General features: G+C 43.6%; 1 protein-coding gene across 1 annotated transcript; it reads left to right on the plus strand.

Moving 5' to 3' along the window:
- The first annotated feature begins 9,792 nt into the window (after window positions 1-9,792).
- On the plus strand, window positions 9,793-20,993 carry LOC106611274 (zinc-binding protein A33). Its single transcript, XM_014211309.3, has 6 exons — window positions 9,793-10,348; window positions 18,997-19,092; window positions 19,182-19,412; window positions 19,504-19,526; window positions 19,610-19,728; window positions 19,828-20,993. Exons 1-6 carry the CDS (start codon window positions 9,944-9,946, stop codon window positions 20,355-20,357), a joined length of 1,404 nt encoding a protein of 467 aa, XP_014066784.1. The 5' UTR covers window positions 9,793-9,943; the 3' UTR covers window positions 20,358-20,993.
- The last annotated feature ends 2,443 nt before the right edge of the window (window positions 20,994-23,436 follow it).

Consider the following 23,436-nt stretch of genomic DNA (forward strand, 5'->3'; position numbering starts at 1 on the left):
AAATAAGCGTTTCATTTCATTTTGTGCCTGATGAACAGGCACCAGGACTGGTGGCCTGCCCTCCTCTTGTTCCCGCCGATTACAGGACTGGACATACTGTGTTTGGGAGAAATTTACGACGATGGCAGATTCATTTGTTTTTGTAATCAAAGTACACGATTACTGGATCTGTGCGATGCAGAGAGACATATACCCACGCGGCATACACACACTCAATTACTCTCTCTCACTCACACACACTTGTTTGTGTTGTAAATCCATCAGTTGATGAATCAAATACAGTACCTATCTAATCCAGCTGACGTCTCATTTTCAGGAGGCAGCGGTGGCCTGCAGCCGATACGTACAAGGACAAGACACTTTAATCCACTCTTTTACTAGAGAGAGAGAGAGAGAGAGAGAGAGAATGAGAATCTTTATTGGGTCTGGGAACCCACAACACAATAAAAACTCATACAAAACCATAGTTACACATCAATTAAAAACACAACTCCAAATCCTCCTCCACAGTAACTAAACACAACAGACTCTGAATACCCCATATACTCATAAACAGATCAATATTGTTAACCAGTTTGTAATAGGCTGTCCCCGAATAACCTGTACTTTAGCCCAAATATAAACAGTTGGGAAGAGAAAACCTCTCCCAAAGCTGAGAACCAAGAAGTGATCAGGTCAATCATCCCAACCAACCTGGGACACTGTAGAAACAGATGTGCCAGAGTTTCAGTCTCAGCACAGAATGGACACCCTTCCCCAACAGTAGGGTCCAGGTGTACCAGATGCATATTGGTGGCTATGGCTCCATGTATTATCAGGTCAGCTGTCCTCTTTTCAATAGGCAGTTTGTGAAAAAGAGGCTCTTCAAAAAGCCACATCACTGGTGGTGTGCCGGCCTTATGGGACATGACAAGAACTCTCCAAGCCTGCATAACAGACTCATAAAATGAAGTCAGGCCAGACAAATCACCCCCCTCCAGCTTTAAGAGGAAAACGTGCTTGTCTAAGCCCAAACAGCTTGCTCTCCTCATCAATGTGTAGGCTGTGTCGACCCAGCTAGAACCGTCTCTGTACAACAGTCTCTAGGCTGCTTGAAGCCAGAAAGCCATGATCCTGGATGAAATGTCCTCCAGGCCTTGTCCACCCTCGTGCAGTGGCAGGTACAGGGCTGCAGTTTTAATCCAGTGTTGTTCAGACCAAAAGAAATTGACAAGGGTCCTCTGAAGCTCTTGTATCAGAGCTAATGGCTGTAAAACCATTAGTCTGTGCCACAGGGTAGAGGCAGCTAGATTATTATCTACCAGTACCCTTCCCTATAAGACAGCAGGGGGAGCACCCATTTCCACCTTGCCAGTCTGGCACACCCTTTCTCCACTACACCCTCCCAAAACATGACATCATGTAACAACTTAACATTAAAATACCAGTAAGGTGATGACCATCATGGACAGGACAAGTGAATATCAACAGTAACAATATGGTGATCAGAGAAACCCACAGGAGTAATATCACACCTTCCAACCCGACTACAGTAGTGATCAGATACATACAACCTGTCTAACCTTCCAACCCTACTACAGTAGAGATCAGATACATACAACCTGTCTAACCTTCCAACCCGACTACAGTAGAGATCAGATACATACAACCTGTCTAACCTTCCAACCCTACTACAGTAGTGATCAGATACATACAACCTGTCTAACCTTCCAACCCGACTACAGTAGTGATCAGATACATACAACCTGTCGAACCTTCCAACCCTACTACAGTAGTGATCAGATACATACAACCTGTCTAACCTTCCAACCCTACTACAGTAGTGATTAGATACATACAACCTGTCTAACCTTCCAACCCTACTACAGTAGTGATCAGATACATACAACCTGTCTAACGTTGCTGCACTGACACCACCTTCATTAACTTTTAACCATGTGTACTGCCTAACTTTTGCATTCCTTACTCTCCACACATCAGAAAGCTCAAACTCAGTTAGTAGACCAGACAGGCAAGTGGCTGACTGCAGGTGAGGTTCTTCAGCGGTGTGATCAACAGTAAAATCCACTGTACAGTTCCAGTCCCCCCCTAAAACCATACACCCCTCTTGGTCACACTGTCTTAAGGTTTCCTTTATTTTATCAAATACAGCAATACGCTCTGTACCCTCATTAGGAGCATAAACATTAAAAAAATAAAAATAAAAAGCCCAAAACATCCACCTTGACCAATAAAACCGTCCCTTGACAATCTCTGTTGTAGATACCACAGTCACCCCTAAGCCTGAGGAAAACAAAAGTGCCACCGCAGCACTGAAATTAGTACCATGACTGAGTATATGCTGCCCCTCCCACCACATACCCCAGTCAACCTCATTTTCCTCATCACTATGTGTCTCCTGTAGAAAAACTACATTAAGCCTTTTCTGTTTTATTACTTCTAATACCCAAGCCCTCTTATTCCTGTCCCTTCCCCCATTAATATTGAGAGAACATAACCTTAGTACCTCACTATAGAAAAGAGAAAGGAAAAGCAGAAGAAACCACAGAGAAAGAAAAAAAGACACCCTATGAGGCATGATCATCATCATTGTTTTAATTTTCTCTTAAAACCTGTTAGGGCTAGGGGGCAGTATTGACACGGCTGGATAAAAATACATACCCGATTTAATCTGGTTACCACTCCTACCCAGTAACTAGAATATGCATATACTTATTACATATGGATAGAAAACACCCTACATTTTCTAAAACTGTTTGAATGGTGTCTGTGAGTATAACAGAACTCATTTGGCAGGCAAAACCCTGAGACATTTTCTGACAGGAAGTGGATACCTGATGTGTTGTATTACCTTTAAACCTATCCCATTGAAAAACACAGGGGCTGAGGAATATTTTGGCACTTCCTATTGCTTCCACTAGATGTCACCAGCCTTTACAAAGTGTTTTGAGTCTTCTGGAGGGAGATCTGACCGAACAAGAGCCATGGAACGATGATGGCCCATTAGACACCTGGCGCGCGAGTTCATGTTGGGTACCCTCGTTCCAATACGTTATAAAAGAGTATGCATTCGTCCACCTTGAATATTATTCATGTTCTGGTTAAAAAAGGCCCTAATGATTTATGCTATACAACGTTTGACATGTTTGAACGAACGTAAATATATTTTTTCCCCTCGTTCATGACGAGAAGTCCGGCTGGCTTAGATCATTTGCTAACAAGACGGAGATTTTTGGACATAAATGATGAGCTTTTTTGAACAAAACTACATTCGTTATGGACCTGTGATACCTGGAAGTGACATCTGATGAAGAGAATCAAAGGTAATGGATTATTTACATAGTATTTTCGATTTTAGATCTCCCCAACATGACGTCTAGTCTGTATCGCAACGCGTATTTTTCTTGGCGCAGTGCTCAGATTATTGCAAAGTGTGATTTCCCAGTAAGGTTCTTTTTAAATCTGGCAAGTTGATTGCGTTCAAGAGATGTAAATCTATAATTCTTTAAATGACAATATAATATTTTACCAATGTTTTCTAATTTTAATTATTTAATTTGTGGTGTTGAATTGACTGACGGTTATTGGAGGGAAACGATTTCCTCAACATCAATGCCATAGTAAAACGCTGTTTTTGGATATAAATATGAACTTGATAGAACTAAAAATGCATGCATTGTCTAACATAATGTCCTAGGAGTGTCATCTGATGGAGATTGTAAAAGGTTAGTGCATCATTTTAGCTGGTTTTATGGTTTTGGTGACCCTGTCTTTGAATTGACAAAACATTACACACAACTCTTGTAAATGTACTGTCCTAACATACTCTAAATTTATGCTTTCGCCGTAAAACCTTTTTGAAATCGTAAAACGTGGTTAGATTAAGGAGATGTTTATCTTTCAAAGGGTGTAAAATAGTTGTATGTTTGAAAAATTTGAATTTTGACATTTATTTGGATTCAAATTTGCCGCTCTTGAAATGCACCTGCTGTTGATGGAGTGCACCACGGGTGGGACGCTAGCGTCCCACCTAGCCCATAGAGGTTAACCTGACCACGTTTCCCACTACCTTCTGCTGCTGTGACAGCAGTAGACACATTTCCTCAAGCGAAAACGCTTCTTCTCACTGAACTGGTCTAACCCCACCGTCTTCTGCAACATCACAGCTGACCTCACAAACTTATCAACATCAATAAAATCTGCCAATTTGACAGATTTCCCAAAAGTCTGATCCAGGAACCCATTGACCTCCTCCAGATTGTAAATTGAGTCGTCACCAGCTGCTATCTTATCAATAGAGTTATCCATATCCTGCTCCTGATCCTCCTCAACTGAGGCCACAGACCCCTGACTCCCTTCTTCTACATCCCTCTCAACACTCCCCACTTGCACCCCATCACTCGTACCAGGCATCTCCTCCACTACCTGGGAGACTAGCTCCACCTGAACCCCATTACTCACAGAGGGCATCTCCTCCACTACCTGGGAGACTAGCCCCACCTGAACCCCATTACTAGTAGTGGACATCTCCTCCACTACCTGGGAGACTAGCCCCACCAGAACCCCATTACTAGTAGTGGACATCTCCTTCACTACCTGGGAGACTAGCCCCACCTGAACCCCATTACTAGTAGTGGACATCTCCTCCACTACCTGGTAGACTAGCCCCACCTGAACCCCATTACTAGTAGTGGACATCTCCTCCACTACCTGGGAGACTAGCCCCAACAGAACCCCATTACTAGTAGTGGACATCTCCTCCACTACCTAGGAGACTAGCCCCACCTGAACCCCATTACTAGTAGTGGACATCTCCTCCACTACCTGGGAGACTAGCCCCACCAGAACCCCATTACTAGTAGTGGACATCTCCTCCACTACCTGGGAGACTAGCCCCACCAGAACCCCATTAATAGTAGTGGACATCTCCTCCACTACCTGGTAGACTAGCCCAACCTGAACCCAATTACTAGTAGTGGACATCTCCTCCACTACCTGGGAGACTAGCCCCACCTGAACCCCATTACTAGTAGTGGACATCTCCTCCACTACCTGGGAGCCTAGCTCCACATGAACCCCCTCCTGTACCCCATTACTCGTAGTGGGCATCTACCTGGAAGACTAGCCCCACCTGAACCCCATTACTCATAGTGGACATCTCCTCCACTACCTGGGAGCCTAGCTCCACATGAACCCCCTCCTGTACCCCATTACACATAGTGGACATCTCCTGTATTGACTATCGAGGCATCAACCAAATCACTGTGAGGTACAGTTACCCGCTGCTTCTCATAGCCAGTGCAATCGAGTCAATGCATGGGGCGCGCTTCTTAACAAAATTGGATCTCGGGATTGCTTACAACCTGGTGCGTATCCGGGAGGGGGACGAGTGGAAGACGGCATTTAGTACCACCTCAGGGCACTATGAGTACCTCGTCATGTTGTACGGGTTGATGAATCCTCCATCAGTCTTCCAGGCCTTTATAGATGAGATTTTCCGGGACCTTCACGGGCAGGGTGTAGTGGTGTATATCGACGACATTCTGATATACACCGCTACACGTGCCGAGCATGTGTCCCTGGCGCGCAGGGTGCTTAGTCGACTGTTGGAGCATGACCTGTGCGTCAAGGCTGAGAAATGCCTGTTTTTCCAACAGTCCGTCTCCTTCCTAGGGTACCGCATTTCCACTTCGGGGTTGGAGATCGAGAGTGACTGCATTACAGCCGTGCGTAATTGGCCGACTCCCACCACGGTAAAGGAAGTGCAATGGTTTCTAGGGTTTGCCAACTACTACCGGAGGTTTATCCGGGGCTTTGGTCAGGTAGCGGCTCCCATTACCTCACTGCTGAAGGGGGGACCATTGCGTTTGCAGTGGTCAGCTGAGGCGGACAGGGCTTTTGGTCAGCTGAGGGCTCTGTTTACCTCGGCTCCCGTGCTGGCTCATCCGGATCCCTCTTTAGCGTTCATAGTGGAGGTGGACGTGTCTAAGGCTGGGATAGGAGCCGTGCTCTCTCAGCGCTCGGGTACGCCACCAAAGCTCCGCCCCTGTGCCTTCTTTTCGAAGAAGCTCAGCCCGGCGGAGCGAAACTATGACGTGGGGGACCGGGAGTTGTTGGCTGTCGTCAAGGCTTTGAAGGCGTGGAGACATTGGCTTGAGGGGGCTAAACACCCTTTTCTCATCTGGACGGACCACCGCAATCTGGAGTACATCCGGGCGGCGAGGAGACTGAACCCTCGCCAGGCAAGGTGGGCCATGTTCTTTACCCATTTTGTTTTCACCCTGTCCTACAGACCATGATGTATGACACAGAGGAGCGGTCCATGGATCCCACTCCCATACTCCCAGCCTCTTGCCTGGTGGCACCGATAGTGTGGGAGCTGGACACGGACATCGAGCGGGCGTTACGTACAGAGCCCACTCCCCCCCAGTGTCCAGCTGGGCGTCTGTACGTTCCGTTTGCTGTCCGCGACCGTTTGATCTATTGGGCCCACCCGTCACCCTCCTCTGGTCATCCGGGCATCGGTCGGATGGGGCGCTGTCTTAGTGGGAAGTACTGGTGGTCCACCTTGGCTAAGGACGTGAGGGTTAATGTTTCCTCCTGCTCGGTGTGCGCCCAATGCAAGGCCCCTAGGCACCTGCCCAGAGGGAAGTTACAACCCTTACCCGTTCCACAACGACCGTGGTCGCACCTGTCGGTGGACTTCCTGGCGGATCTGCCTCCCTCACAGGGTAACACCACGATCCTGGTCGTTGTGGATCGGTTTTCTAAGTCTTGCTGTCTCCTCCCTTTGCCCGGTCTCCCTACGGCCCTACAGACTGTGGAGGCCCTGTTTACACACGTCTTCCGGCACTACGGGTGCCTGTGGACATAGTATCTGATCGAGGTCCCCAGTTCACGTCAAGGGTCTGGAGGGCGTTCATGGAATGTCTGGGGGTCTCGGTTAGCCTTACCTCAGGTTTTCACCCCGAGAGTAATGAGCAGGTGGAGAGAGTAAACCAGGATGTGGGTAGGTTTCTGCGGTCTTATTGCCAGGACCGGCCGGGGGAGTGGGCGGCGATCATACCCTGGGCAGAGATGGCCCAGAACTCGCTCCGCCACTCCTCTACCAACCTCTCCCCTTTCCAGTGCGCACTGGGGTACCAGCCGGTTCTGGCGCCGTGGCATCAGAGCCAGATTGAGGCTCCTGCAGTGGACGACTGGTTTAGGCACTCGGAGGAGACGTGGGACGCCGCTCATGTGCACCTTCAGCGGTCCATGAGGCGTCAGAAAGCCAGCGCAGACCGCCACCGCAGTGAAGCCCCGGTGTTCGCACCTGGCTCTCGACCAGAAACCTGCCCCTCCGCCTGCCCTGCCAGAAGCTGGGTCCGTGGTTTGTGGGGCCATTCAAAGTCTTGAGGAGAGTGAACGAGGTTTATTACAGTTTACAGCTTCTCCCAGATTACCGTATTAACTCCTCGTGTCTCTCCTCAGGCCGGTAGTGGCTGGTCCACTCCCGGAGTCTGAGGTGCGGGAGGTTCCTCCACCCCCTCTGGATATAGAGGGGGCCCCGGCGTATGCAGTCCGATCCATCCTGGACTCGAAGGCGTCGGGCGAGGGGCCTTCAGTACCTTGTGGAGTTGGAGGGGTACGGTCCCGAGGAGAGATGCTGGGTGCCTGTGGAGGCCATATTGGACCCTTCGATGCTGCGGGATTTCCACCGTCTCCATCCGGATCGCCCTGCGCCTTGCCCTCCGGGTCGTCCCCGAGGCCGGTGTCGGCACACTGCTGGAGCTGGAGTCGGTCCCTCTCCTTGTTCGAGCGGCTTTCGGCGGTCGACGTCACCGGCCTTCTAGCCATCACCGATCCACTTTTCATTTTCCATTTGTTTTGTCTTTGGTTTTTACACACCTGGTTTCAATTCCCCCATTTAACTGTTCATTATTTAACCATCTGGAGTACCCCCATGTTTGTGTGCGTGTTTGTTTTATTGTAAGGCTGTATCTGACGGGTGGTATATTGTTACCGGGTTTTGTATATATGCCCGTTTATTTCGTGGTACCGGTAATTTTCCAGCACCATAGTATTGTGTTTATACTGGTGTTTTCTTGAATTAAATACTTTGTCCACACATCTCAGCTTTCCTGCGCCTGACTCCTTTCACCAGTTACCCAAAGTCTTGACAGTCTGTTGTCATACTTGGCTTTAAACGATAACTCCAAAGTCTGCTACGGTGAGTCCAAAAACATAAACACCTGTCGCTGAAACGACATAACCTGTTTCAAAGCCGGGTGTTTGCAACCCAACGGGACAATCTTAATTGAACTTGCGAACTTCCCAAACCGCAATAACTCACACTCCAATAGCGTATTGGGAATAAACGGCGGTTGATTTGAAATCGTTACCCTTGTTGATGGAGATAAAAGCGGCGTAAGTTGAATAAACATTCCTTTAAGAAGTACGCCATGCTCAACCATACGAGGCGCTCTTCTTTAAGAAAAACCACCACCGCTTAATTCATCCGTGACGCATAAGCAACATTCTCATATCCTACCTTCTCTCCTATGGAGACCAGAAACTCCTCCACCGTGACAGTAGCTTCAGTAACACACCTAAAGCCGTGCCGAAGTGACAGGTACGTTGTCCCCATGTGGGTCGCCATCACCGCCAAAACCAGGGTAATTTCGACACGAAAAACAATGTACTTAATTCTACCACAACAACTAAATAAAATAATGATAACCTTAACCATGCATAGGAAGAAAAAAATGATAGCACCAAGAAAAGGAAACGTAAAAGAAAAACAAGATATCTAACTCCACACAACACTCGCACTCACTCACACAATTCCCAGCATGCACCAAACACTCCCAGCATGCAGAGAGAGTGAGAGAGAGAGAAATGGCCCACGTGTTTCTCCAGTTGTTGAGGTTTGGCATGGTAGGACTGGAGGCAAGGCAGGGGTTTGTCCAGGTGTTGAGGTTTGGCATGGTAGGACTGGAGGCAAGGCAGGGGTTTGTCCAGTTGTTGAGGTTTGGCATGGTAGGACTGGAGGCAAGGCAGGGGTTTGTCCAGTTGTTGAGGTTTGGCATGGTAGGACTGGAGGCAAGGCAGGGAAGGATGCATGCTGCTCTGGCAGTGTTCGGTGTCATTGTCTCTTTCAGCCACCAACACCCAACAGCAGGCCAAGTGCATTTCAGCTTGGCTCTCTAGGATAAAGCCAGGAAGAGAGAGAGAGGTGTGTGTGTGTGTGTGTGTGTGTGTGAACATAGATGTAGATGTGTTTCCTGAATATGAATGAGCAGAGTCAATGGGATCTCATTAATCAGCTGTGCCAGATAAATGATGGACCTCTGGTGGACCTGCTACCGTGTCACTGCTACACTCTTTCTCTGGCTTTCCCTCTATCTCTCTCTCTCTCGCTCTCTTTCTCTCGCTCTCTTTCTCTCTCTCTCTTTCTCTCTCTCTCTTTCTCTCGCTCTCTTTCTCTCTCTCTCTCTCTCTCGCTCTCTCTCTCGCTCTCTTTCTCTCTCTCTCTCTCTCTCTCTCACTCTTTCTCTCTCGCTCTCTCTCTTTCTCTCTCTCTCTTTCTCTCTCTTTCTCGCTGTCTTTCAGAACAACTCTTTACTCTCCCTGCTACTCTCATCCACCTGAAGAGAGAAAGTTATCTCCCACCATCTCACTCTGTTGTCAAACACATGCGGTTACGTAGAATCAGACTCAGACACACCCATACCCTCCCATACATGCACACATAGGGAAATTATTTTCCTGTGTAACCAGTCACTTGATTTCCTGTCTTCTCCACTCCATTCTCCACCTGTTGAAGGTGAAGTGCGGATCACTCCGGGGCTCACTCTCTAGGCCACAACCTCACACAGGGACTGGAGTTAGTTGATCAGAGAGAATTTATTCAACAGATACAAGACAACATTTGGAAGAAGGAGTGACAACAAATTATAAAATGGCTTCCAGCTCATTTTTCCCAGAAGAGGATTTATCTTGTCCTGTGTGCTGTGATATCTTTGTTGATCCAGTTGTTCTGTCATGTAGCCACAGCGTCTGTAAAACCTGTCTGCAGAACTTCTGGAAACAGAAGGGATCTCAGGAATGCCCACTCTGTAGGAGAAGATCCTCAAAGACTGAACCTCCCTGTAACCAGGTCTTAAAGAACCTGTGTGAGTCCTTCTTACAGAAGAGAATTCAGAGAGATTCAGCAGGACCTGCGGTGCTCTGCAGTCTGCACAATGAGAATCTCAAGCTCTTCTGTCTGGAGGATAAACAGTCCATCTGCTTTGTGTGCCAGGCCTCAAAGAAACATAAATATCATGACTGTGTGCCAATAGATGAGGCTGCGCAGGATCACAAGGTAAGAGAACCTGTTTAACTTGCTTTAGATTTACATGAGTCATGCTGAAACTGCTTCCCTGTCATTTGGCAAAAGTGATAACATTCCGGAATATGAATCCACTAGTTCACCAGTGCGAAACAAAAGGCAGAATAATATGTTGTTTGGAGCTATGTTAGATTCCATACATGTACTGTCTGTGTGACGTTCGTCATAAAGGGTAGACCAAGGCGCAGCGTGTGTTGGGTTCATCATATTTTTATTTAACGGTGAACCAGCAAAAAACAAAACAATAAACAACACAATGGACGAAAGGTCTTGCAGGCTACTAACAGCAATACAAAAACAAGATCCCACAACTGAAAGTGGGAAAAAGGGCTGCCTAAGTATGATTTCCAATCAGAGACAACGATAGACAGCTGCCTCTGATTGGAAACCATACTAGGCCAATCAAAGGAAAAAAAACACCATAGAAATATAACACATAGAATGCCCACCCCATGTCACACCCTGACCTAACCAAACAGAGAAAAACGTCTCTCTCAGGTCAGGGCGTGACAGTCTGTGAGTAGTTGTCAGGATTATACTAAACCACCTAGAGTCTAGGCTATTTGATTCAGAATTTTAGGACCCCTTTAGGTATAAAAAAAAACATACAAAAATTATTTGTGGAAACATTGAATTTAGTCTTACTGCTATTAGCCCATAGAAACACAATGAATAACAGATTCATACAGTGCATTTGGAAAAAGTATTCAGACCCCTTGAATTTTTCCACTTTTTTTTTTACATTATAGCTTTGTTCTAAAATTGATTAAATTATATAAAAATTGTATCGATCTACACAAAATATCCCATAATGAAAAAGTGAAAACAGATTTTTAGAAACTGTGGGACCTTATATAGACAGATGTGGGCCTTTCCAAATCATGCCCAATCAATTGAATTTACCACAATGGATACAGGATGCACTTGAGCTCAATTTCGTAGCAAAGTTCTGAATACTTATGTCAATAAGGAATTTCTGTTGTGTTTATATATTTGCAAAAAATGTCTAAAAAACAGTTTTCGCATTGTCAATATGGGGTATAATGTGATTTTTTTTTTAAATAGATTTTAGAGATAAGGCTGTAACGTAACAAAATATGGAAAAAGTCAAGGGGTCTGAATACTTCCGAAGGCACTGTACATCCATTCATTTTTTAAACTGGTACTGGGCTACCTTCAGATGAGTCTTGTGAGACTTGTGGGCAAAACAACCAACATGCATGAGTTTGTGAGAATCTCACCTTTCCATAGAGGGGTAATATTATTATGTAGCCCAAACTGTTCGGACGCTACAGACAGAAGTTTTCAGATTGGCGGATCCGACTTTAGACGAGTTGTCACGTTAACTCCAGGGTAAGGAAGCATGCAGGAAACCCCTACCATCCCCGTCACCCCATCCTCCAAAGATTCACCTCTGGCAGGCGGTTCAGGTCACCCATGATCAAAACCTCCCACCCCCTGAAGCGTTTCTCCCCCCCGGGTTATGGCCCTCACCAACCGGCCACCTGGCCCATAGGAGGCTGCTGAGGGGATCTGGCCCATAGCGACTAAAGGACCATGTATACTGCACATCGCATCAAGCCATCTCTGAACTGTAGACAAAAAAGCTACACTATACTGCATTGCACTCTGTCCATCTCTCTGTATTTAGATATATTCTTACTGATACTGTAAATGTAGTATCCGTATAAATATATCTCCACTGTATATCAACCGTATACACACTGTACATTTGTGTATCTGCTCATTCTCTTATAGTTCTATGCTCACTCTACCTAGTTGTATATAATGTATGTACAATTTCTTTAAACTTCATTGTCTGTATTCTGCCTCTAAATGTTGTCTCTCAGGCAGCTCCATATCACCAAGTAACATTCTGACTGTGTACTTGGTGAATAAAGATGATTCTGATTCCACCGCAGATGTGGAAGGCCAAACATTGGTGGAGGCAGTGGATTGAGACACAGCTCAGTCCATGCAAACAGATATCTCTCGCTTAAACAGACAGATTTTATGGAGATGTTTGTATTATGCTAACTGGTTCAAGACCAACTTGGGGTGAGAAGAGGGAGGGAAGCAACACTGTTACATTGATGCTGTCGATCCGGATCACTGGTTGCTGCGGAAAAGAAGGTCAAAGGGGGATGAGTGTAACCGGTGTAAAATGGCTAGCTAGTTGGCTAGCTAGCCTTCCCTGTAGCTCAGTTGGTAGAGCATGGTGTTTGCAACGCCAGGGTTGTGGGTTCGATTCCCACGGGGGGCCAGCACAAAAAAAAATGTATGAAATTGTATGAAATGTATGCATTCACTACTGTAAGTCGCTCTGGATAAGAGCTAAATGACAAAAATAAAAATAAAAAATGTAGTTAGCGGAGTGCACTAGCGACGTCACTCGCTCAGAGACCTTGAAGTAGTTGTTTCCCTTCCTCTGCATGGGCCGCTGCTTTTTTTATAGAGTGATAGGTAACAAGGCTTCGTGGGTGACTGTTGTTGATGTGTTCAGAGGGTCCCTGGTTCAAGCCCAGGTTGGTAGCAAGGTAACTGTTACACTGGCTTGCTGTGATTGGCTCAGATAATGGATAAAAATGGTGTTCATGAACTTCTTTAGCTAGCTAACCAAACGAGACAGAAGACACCCTGTAACAACTGATAATATAATGAAATGCTAATAGTGTAATAACTGCTAATAATGTAATACTTTTTGCATTTATAATGTAATAAATGTCAATCATATTTTAAATATGCTGAACGCATAATGTTTCAGCGCATGTTGTAATAATTATTACATTATGTGTTGATGACTACCTTACAGTAAAAAAATGTTTCCATTACTAGTGTAATAACTGTCTCATCGTAGCCGGGGATCAGGTCTACCAACATCGTGTCGTCAGAAAACTTGATGATGGTGTTGGAGTCGTGTGTGGCCACGCGGTCGTGGGTGAACAGAGAGTACAGGAGGGGACTAAGCACACACCCCTGTGGTACACTGACAACCTGAAATAGTCCATTCACTCATGCTGCCAAACATACCCTCGTAAAACTGAATAGCCTACCAATCCTCGACTTCGGCGATGTCATTTACAAAATAGCCTCCAACACTCTAATCAACAAATTGGATGCAGTCTATCACAGCGCCATCCGTTTTGTCACCAAAGCCCCATATACTATCCACCACTGTGACCTGTACGCTCTCGTTGGCTGGCCCTCACTTCATACTCGTCGCCAAACCCACTGGCGCCAGGTCATCTACAAGTCTTTGCTAGGTAAAGCCCCGCCTTATCTCAGTTCACTGGTCACCATAGCAGCACAGCAAGAATTTTGTCTTGGTCACTAAGACCCTCACAAACGTTTACAGATTCACCATAGAGCATCCTGACTGGTTGTATCACTGCCTGGTATGTCAATTGCACTGTCACCAACCGCAGGGCTCTCCAGAGTGTGGTGCGGTCAGCCTAGCTCATCACCGGAGGCACACTGCCTGCCCTCCAGGACATCTGCAGCACCTGGTGTCACAGGAAGGCCAAGAAGTTCATCAAGGAGCTCAGCCACCCGAGCCATGGCTTGTTAACCCTGCTACCATCTAGAAGGTGGAGACAGTACAGGTGCATCAAAGCTGGGACTCAGAGACTGAAAAACAGCTTCCATTTCCAGGCCATCAGACGGTTAATTAAATAGTCACCACTAGCCGGCGTCCACCCAGAACCCTGCCCTGAACCTTAGTCACTGTTACTAGCCGACTACCACCCACTACTCAACCCTGCACTTTAGATACTACTGCCCTACAGATGTAGGAACTTAATTTGGTCAATATTTTGTTGCTGAGAAACGCGAACTTGTAGTATATTCATGGTTTAAAAAGGCTTCTAAAGTTTGTAATTTCCATTTTAATATGCGACCCATTTCAAGAAGCTAGGCGTATGTCGCACATCACCACTTCACAGGAGAGGCATTTGATAATCATTTTTTTTTAAATCAAAATGTGTTTTTGGCAGAAATGCCTTCTGGAACATGTGATTTTTAATTTGCCTTAATAACAAACTTGCGTGCCGTCTGTAAACACGAATACAATTGTTAAATTACGAGCCATGTAGGTTTAACCTGAGTGGCAGGTATCCTAGTGGTTAGAGCGTTGGACTAGTAACCGAAAAGTTGCAAGATTGAATCACCTAGCAGACAAGGTAAAAATCTGTCGTTCTGCACCTGAACAAGGCAGTTAACTCGTCATTGAAAATAAGAATTTGTTCTTAACTGACTTGCCTAGTTAAATAAAGGTAAAAAATAAAAAAACACGGAAAAAGGTCAGGAACCTTTCTGGATGACTGAGATAATGGATGATCTGGATATGCTAAAAGATGAGTTTGGATTAGTCTGTTTCTGTGTATAACATGAGCTGCTGCTCAGTATGTGTAGATAATCCTTGCTACAGTGTCTTTTTTGAAAATAAATCATGGAGAACTGCAAAAGTGTTGCTAATGCTCTCAACATTGCTGCCCTGAATTTATCAAGCGCTATCAACGAAGATCAGTGGGAAAAAGTTGTGATGAACTACTTTCTGGAAGACGATCGTGCCATGCTGACTCTCTCTGACTCTGAAAATGATGCCGGCCTTGAGGACATCCCTCATTTAGGTAAAAACAGTTTAATTGAATCAGACGCTGTAGAGTTTTCTGATGACAGTAATGGAGAAGAAACGGCGATCAACAGGGTTGTTTTTAAATCAGTGGAATGCGCGGTGGAAGCGCAGTATGATTGCAAAAGCGGAAGGAATCAAAAGAGAACCCAGAAGGCTGTTGTATAAAACACCTGTCTCCGGATTACATCTTCAAACTAAGGGCAACTATTGCGTCCATGACAGAGAGGGAGAAGCGTTCATCCATGTATACAGCTAACAGTCTAGCTACATTTTGAGATATTATAGTTCTACATTTTGTCAGAAAGCTGTTTTCATTGCATGGTGGCTAACTATGACAATCCGTTTGTATTGCTAGTAGTATGGGTTGGGATTATGGTTCATTGTTTAGCTCACTCTGTTTAGCACATCGCCTCACATGTGAATCCTTAAAGAGATGGGTGGGGCTAAGGCTTAAGAGGGTGTGAACGATGCTGAATGGGTGCAGACAAAGATGAGCTCTCCAGTAAGTTTACCAAAAGATTCAAGGGACATTTTCTCAAAAGTGGGGATACAGGTTTATCAACTTTCAAAGCAGAATTACTTTTCCATTGTTCCTCAACTGCAGTTTATGATACACCATTTTCTAGCTCTGACACTCTGCTTTTATCCAATGTAAAAAACAACATTTCAAATGTTGATACATAAGACCAAATCAAGGTGGTGGGTCACGTCAGACTTGATTTGCCCTAACGAAAAATGTATTAACCCCCACAAATAATGACCATTAATTATAATCCATATAATAATTAACATTTCCTGTTGCTGCAGGATTATTTTCCTGCCATAACAAACTGGCTCAAATTAAGATTCTACATCTGTATGTACACAGTCAATGAACATTGGCCACTTTAGTCATTTTTACATACTGTTTTACCCACTTCATATGTATTTACTTTATTCTAGTCAATGCTCATCCTATATAACTACTGCTGTAAATACATGTTCTATTCATATACTGTCCATACTGTCTATACCTATACAGTGTCTATACCTATACAGTGTCTTTACCTATACAGTGTCTATACCTATACAGTGTCTTTACCTATACAATGTCTATACCTATACAGTGTCACAGTGTCTATACCTATACAGTGTCTTTACCTATACTGTGTCTATACCTATACAGTGTCTATACCTATACAGTGTCTATACCTATACAGTGTATATACCTGTACAGTCTCTATTTCTATACAGTGTATATACCTATACAGTGTTACAGTGTCTATACCTATACAGCGTCTTTACCTATACAATGTCTATACATATACAGTGCCTATACCTATACAGTGTATATACCTATACAGTGTCTATACCTATGCAGTGTCTATACCTATACAGTGTCACAGTGTATATACCTATACAATGTATATACCTATACAGTGTCTATACCTATACAGTGCCAATAGAAAGTCTGCACGGTCTTGAACTTTAAAAAAAATGTTGTTGTGGGACAAAGTGGGATTGAAATAGATGTAATTCTAATGCTTTGTCATTGATTTTAAAATATACTCTATAATATCAAAGTGAAAATACAATTATTTACTGTATATATATATATGGACACACGTACTCACGCAAGTTTTTAGATTTTTTTAAGAATGCCAAGAGTGTGCAAATCTGTCATCAAGGCAAAGGGTGGCTACTTTGAAGAATCTGAAATCTAAATTATATTTTGATTTGTTTAACACTTTTTTGGTTACGGCATGATTCCACGTGTGTTATTTCATAGTTTTGATGACTTCACTATTATTCTACAATGTAGAAAATAGCAAAAATAAAGAAAAACCCTTGAACAAATAGGTGTGTCCAAACTTGACTGGTACTGTATATATACAGTGCCTTCAGAAAGTATTCAGGACCCTTGACTTTTTCCACATTGTTACGTTACATTCTTACTCTAAAATGGATTAAAACAATAATAATTCCTCAGCAATCAACACACAATACCCCATAATGACAAAGTGAAAACAGGTTTTTAGAAATTTCACACATTTATAAAAAATTTAAAACAGAATTTTGCTGTCTAGCCATGATCCACAAAACCTTGACAGAGCATTTTGTAAAGAATAATGGCCAAATATTCCACTTCTCTGATTCAGAGGGGTTAAATGTTTTGGTTAAATGCATTGTTGTGCAACTGACTAGCTATCCCCTTTCTCCTTTCCCAATGCACAACGCTCTTATGACAATTACCCAAGAAGACTCACAGCTGTAATTACTGCAAAACGTGTTTCTAACATGTATTGACTCAGGGGGGTGAATATTAGTGTGTTATTTTTTATTAGTCTTTCGTTTTTCCAATTTGACCTTAGACTATTTTGTGTAGATCGTTGACCCCCCCCCCCCCCCCAAAAAGACAATTCAATCCATTTTAATCCCAGAATAAAATGTGAAGAAATCTAAATTGGGAAATATTTATTCCAGACTTTGACATTACTCATTCTGGTATTTCTTAATTTGGGTGTATTGTTTTGTATTGCTAGGTATTACTGCACTGTTGGAGATAGACACACAAGCATTTAGCTAGGTATTACTGCACTGTTGGAGCTAGAACACAAGCATTTAGCTACACCTGCGATAACATCTGCATACTGCACACCACCAATAAGATTTAATTGGACATGCGCGCGCACACACACACACACACAGGCACATACACACACAGGCACATACACACACAGGCACACACACACACACAGGCACACACACATACACACAGGCACACACACACACAGGCACACACACACACGCAAAGCTTTTAATAGTGTTTTCAACTTACATATTTTACACACTTTGACATACATAATTACGTTGTGTATGTTTATTCATAAAGTCATTATTATTCAACATGTCCTCACCTGGGATTTCAACTCACAACCTCTTGGTTGACGGAATTCCAATCATCCTGCTATGCCACCGTGTAGGTGTTACTGACTGACTGGTTTCACCTGTATTCCTACAACTTTACACTTCAAAGTACATCTCAGCTCTGTTAAAAAATACTCTCAAGAAAACCTCATTTATCAGAAGTCACATGAAAACAGAATACTATGTCCCACCAACATTAGACAACTATACTGAAAACACTATACTGAAAACACAAACTAAAATCTCAAATAAGTAAGTGAAATCAATGATGAGAGAATAGTCATATTAACTAATAACTAAGGGTGCGTTCGTAAATTCCCTCTGGCTATCTACTCCGATTTCAGAGCACTCTTGTCTGAGTGTCCCAGAGCGCAGAATAACTGATGAACTTAGGACCGCTCAACACCCGTTGAATATGGCCGGTGTCAGTAAACGACGGCAAAAAAAACGTAATTAAATTGTTGCCAGCAGCACAGTTACAGTCACCAACGCTCTAGTTAACATGAAAACAGCTTAACCAGCTCTGCTAGTGCAAGTAAAATGGTCAGAGTGAGGTGTTCTCTCAATTATGCCTGGAAGTCCCTAGCAAGCTAGCTAACTTTTGCCAGTTAGCTTGGATGCTTGTCTGCCTTTGTGAGGTCAGAACACTCTGATCAACCCTACTCCTCGGCCAGAGTGTCCAGTTTGCACTATAAACGCGAAACGCTCTGAATTTACGAACGGACAATCTGACAACGCTCTGAATTTGTAGTATGGAGCGACACCTGAGACAGCGTTTTTCACCAACATCAACAAAACACCAAATTATGGAATTTCTTGAGGAAGAATGGTGTCGCATCCTTCCAATGGTGTCGCATCCTTATTTTTGGCAGTTACCTGTATATCGAGCGCACCTCAAGTATTTCAAATATTTTGGATATTCAACCCATGTCCACTATGCTGCCTCTACAGGAATACATTGGATTTGATCACGTTGGATGTGTTCTGTTAGAACACATCCATGGATGGACTGAACAGTTCTGTTAGAACTCATTTGGTAATCTGCTGCATAACAGTATAGTGAGGTTTTGTCTCATTTCAGGAGCAACTCCAGACTGCCTTGAAGCCCTTACAGAATAAAATGGAAGTCTTCAATGAAGTTAAACAAACATTTGATCAAACAGCTGAGCACATTAAGGTATGTATAAATCCTACAAGTGTTCCTTAGTTATAGAAGTATTATTGGAGAATTCTAATTAGAATCCAAATGTTTGATATTGTCTCCAGAGCCAGACCCAGCACACAGAGAGACAGATTAAGAAGGAGTTTGAGAAGCTTCACCAGTTTCTACTAGATGAAGAGGCAGTCAGCATCGCTGCACTGAGGAAGGAAGAGGAGCACAAGAGTCTGATGATGATGAAGAAGATTGAGAAGATGAAAAGAGAGATATCATCCCTTTCAGACACAATCAAATCCATAGAGGTGGAGTTGATAGCTACAGACATCTCATTCCTGCAGGTTAGAACTTCTCTCTCATCTGGTCATTGTGGTCCGACAGTAAATACTAATCCCTTTGCCCAATAATCACATTTTGTCATATGCTTTACAGAACTTCAAGGCCACCATAGAAAGGTAAGTATGTTGCCTCCTGTCTCTCTTCTCTTGGGTTCTGAACCCAAGCCCACAGCAGAACTAACTCCTGAATGTTCTTCCAGAGCCCACTGCACACTGCCGTACCCAGAGAGGGTTTCAGGAGCGCTGATAGATGTAGCCAAACACCTTGGCAACCTGCAGTTCAGAGTCTGGGAGAAGATGCAGGGGATTGTCAAACATAGTGAGTACAAAATTGATAATATTAATGAACAGAGTTAATTGAAAAGCCAATATAATAAGCCATGTATTGTTCATACAATACGACCTCTTCTGTTTTTAGCCCCTGTGATTCTTGACCCCAACACTGCACATGCCTGTCTCTCTCTGTCTGAAGATCTGACCACTGTGAGATGCTCAGACCAAAGGCAGCAGCTCCCTGACAACCCGGAGCGGTGTATGTTCTACGCAGATGTTCTGGGCTCTGAGGGGTTTAGCTCAGGGAAGCACAGCTGGGAGGTGGAGGTGGGGGATCACCCATACTGGTTTCTAGGAGTGGTCAAAGAGTCCATCAACAGGAAGGTAGAGATAAATAGAACACCAAGTTTTGGAATATGGCAAATTGGGCAGATGTCTGGTCAATATATAGAAGCAGACAGGACACTTGCTATGAAGAGGAGACCCCGGAGGATCAGAGTGGAGCTGGATTACAACAGGGGGGAGTTGTCCTTTTACGACCCCAAGGACATGACACTTATCCACACATATAAAGACAGGTTTACTAAGCGACTTTACCCATTCCTCTCTGTTGGACTGGCTGTTGGTGCCAACAACCCTAATTTACAGATCTGCTTATCAAAGAGTTGTCTTTGACAGTGCTGTCATCACAGTGATATGTCCAGCTCCTTTATTGGCCCAATAACAAACTTTATTTCATTTTAACCTGTTGGGGCTAGGGGGCAGTATTTTCATGGCTGGATAAAAAAACGTACCCAATTTAATCTGGTTACTAATCCTACCCAGTAACTAGAATATGCATATACTTATTATATATGGATAGAAAACACCCTAAAGTTTCTAAAACTGTTTGAATGGTGTCTGTGAGTATAACAGAACTCATTTGGCAGGCAAAACCCTGAGACAGATTCTGACAGGAATTGGATACCTGATGTGTTGAATTACCTTTAAGCCTATGCCATTGAAACACACAGGGGCTTATTAATGTTTTGGCACTTCCTATTGCTTCCACTAGATGTCACCAGCCTTTACAAAGTGTTTTGAGTCTTCTACTGTGAGATCTGACTGAACAAGAGCCTTGGAACGGTGATGGCCGATTAGACTCTGGCGCGCGAGGTCATGTTGGGTACCCTCGTTCCAATACGTTTTAAAAGAGAATGCATTCGTCCACCTTGAATATTATTCATGTTCTGGTTAAAAAAGGCACTAATGATTTATGCTATTGTCGTGTCTTTGGGGGTACCATTAAACTGAAGATATGTTTATCAATTAGCTCCCTGTAATTATTATCACGCGATTAAACTGATTAATCGTTTAACCTGTTAGGGCTAGGGGGCAGCATTGACACGGCTGGATAAAAAACATACCCGATTTAATCTGGTTACCACTCCTACTCAGTAACTAGAATATGCATATACTTATTACATATGGATAGAAAACACCCTAAATTTTCTAAAACTGTTTGAATGGTGTCTGTGAGTATAACAGAACTCAAATGGCAGGTCAAAACCTGAGAGATTCCTTTACAGGAAGTGGCCTGTCTGACCATTTGTTGAACTTCTTGTCCATCTCTATCATTTACTAAGGATCTCTGCTCTAACGTGACACTTCCCACGTCGTCCATAGGCGCTCAGAGCCCGGGAAAAAACAGAATGTCGTCATTCCAGCCCCAGGCTGAAACACATTATCGCCTTTCTCAAGTGGCCCATCAAGAGACACTAGCTTATGCGCGTGACCCCGACCGCCCCCGCCTTTGGGATTTTTTCCTCTGTTTGCCGAAAAGGAGATTCCCTGTCGGAATATTATCGCTTTTCTACGAGAAAAATGGCGTAAAAATTGATTTTAAACAGCGGTTGACATGCTTCGAAGTACGGTCATGGAATACTTAGAATTTTATTGTCACGAATTGCGCCAAGCGCGTGACACTTCTTTACTATTTCGGATAGTGTCTGGAACGCACGAACAAAACGCCGCTATTCGGATATAACGATGGATTATTTTGGACCAAACCAACATTTGTTATTGAAGTAGCTGTCCTGGGTGTGTATTCTGACGAAGACAACAAAAGGTAATGACATTTTTATAATAGTAAATATGATTATGGTGAGTGCTAAACTTGCCGGGTGTCTAAATAGCGAGCCCGTGATGCCTGGGCTATGTACTTAGAATATTGCAAAATGTGCTTTCACCAAAAAGCTATTTTAAAATCGGACATATCGAGTGCATAGAGGAGGTCTGTATCTATAATTCTTAAAATAATTGTTATGCTTTTAATGAACGTTTATCGTGAGTAATTTAGTAAAATGTTAGCGAATTCCCCGGAAGTTTGCGGGGGGTATGCTAGTTCTGAACGTCACATGCTAATGTAAAAAGCTGGTTTTTGATATAAATATGAACTTGATTGAATAAAACATGCATGTATTGTATAACATAATGTCCTAGGGTTGTCATCTGATGAAGATCATCAAAGGTGAGTGCTGCATTTAGCTGTCTTCTGGGTTTTGGTGACATTATATGCTGGCTTGAAAAATGGGTGTCTGATTATTTCTGGCTTGGTACTCTGCTGACATAATCTAATGTTTTGCTTTCGTTGTAAAGCCTTTTTGAAATCGGACAGTGTGGTTAGATTAACGAGAGTCTTATCTTTAAATGGCTGTAAAATAGTCATATGTTTGAGAAATTGAAGTAATAGGATTTTTAAGGTTTTGAAAATCGCGCCACAGGATAGCCGTGGCTGTTACGTAGGTGGGACGAATTCGTCCCGCCTAGCCTAGAGAGGTTAATTGTAATTAACTAGGAGATCGGGGCACCAAGGAGAATATTCAGATTACAAAGCTATAATTTTCCTAATATAACTTTCCTGTACTATAATATTCTATTCTATTATAGTATAGGCCGATTATCTTCTAGTTTAAATGGTGTATTTACCTCGAGTCCAGTCTCATTCCAAACGTCGTAAATTGTTGTATCTGCACCAGTCTTTACTAAAATCATCCATACATCAATTGTCTTAAAATCATTTATTTACTACACTAAGTAATTAACAGAAAACATACAAACAGTAATTATCGTCACAAAGGTTTGGTAGAGGAATGTGCCCTTGTGGGCTAAACAGGCAGGTCGGCCTGTTGAACAATGGGTCATAAACGGTCTGCTGAGAAGTTACACAGAGTTCATTAATATTAACAATTGAAGGCTCACTCATTCGGGAACAATTGCAATCAATATATATTTACGCTCATGTGTCGTCGTGATCCTTGTTCGAGAGTTCTGTTCTGTTGGGGAGTTTTGTCCGCGTTCTCTCTCTCTCTCTCTCTCTCTCTCTCTCTCTCTCGGTTAGAATGGATCTTTCAGAGCGACATTCATTAATGTCGTCATCGAATGGTTGTTTCGTTGGTCTTCGCGTTCAATGATATAATTTACTTAGCTGCAGACTAATAATTAATATCAAAGACTTGTTCTTATTCTGTCGGTCTCGATAGTCTAAAAGTTAACCACGTGGTATAGTTCACTTTCAGTAGAGTACTTGGATGGTCAAACCTCTGGCCATAGAGTGTAGGCCTGGTCTGAAGAAATGTAAATCAGGGGGTGTTTTATAGTGCCCATAGAACAGCTTGTCAAATGACGCCTGGTCCTGTATGGGTCTCTGGGGGCGTGCCTATGACTGAGTTAGATTTGGTTACAGAAATACAATTCTATCACATTACATCAGTAC

Source organism: Salmo salar, chromosome 09, assembly GCF_965601325.2.
Source record: "Salmo salar chromosome 09, fSalSal1, whole genome shotgun sequence".
In the NCBI taxonomy this organism is placed as follows: Eukaryota; Metazoa; Chordata; class Actinopteri; order Salmoniformes; family Salmonidae; genus Salmo; species Salmo salar.

Coding starts and splice junctions, on each gene's coding strand:
- LOC106611274 (XM_014211309.3), top strand. CDS start 9,944: ATGGCTTCCAGCTCATTTTTCCCAGAAGAGGATTTATCTTGTCCTGTG. Junction 10,349..18,996: donor AGGCTGCGCAGGATCACAAG/GTAAGAGAACCT, acceptor GTCTCATTTCAG/GAGCAACTCCAGACTGCCTT. Junction 19,527..19,609: donor TTCAAGGCCACCATAGAAAG/GTAAGTATGTTG, acceptor ATGTTCTTCCAG/AGCCCACTGCACACTGCCGT.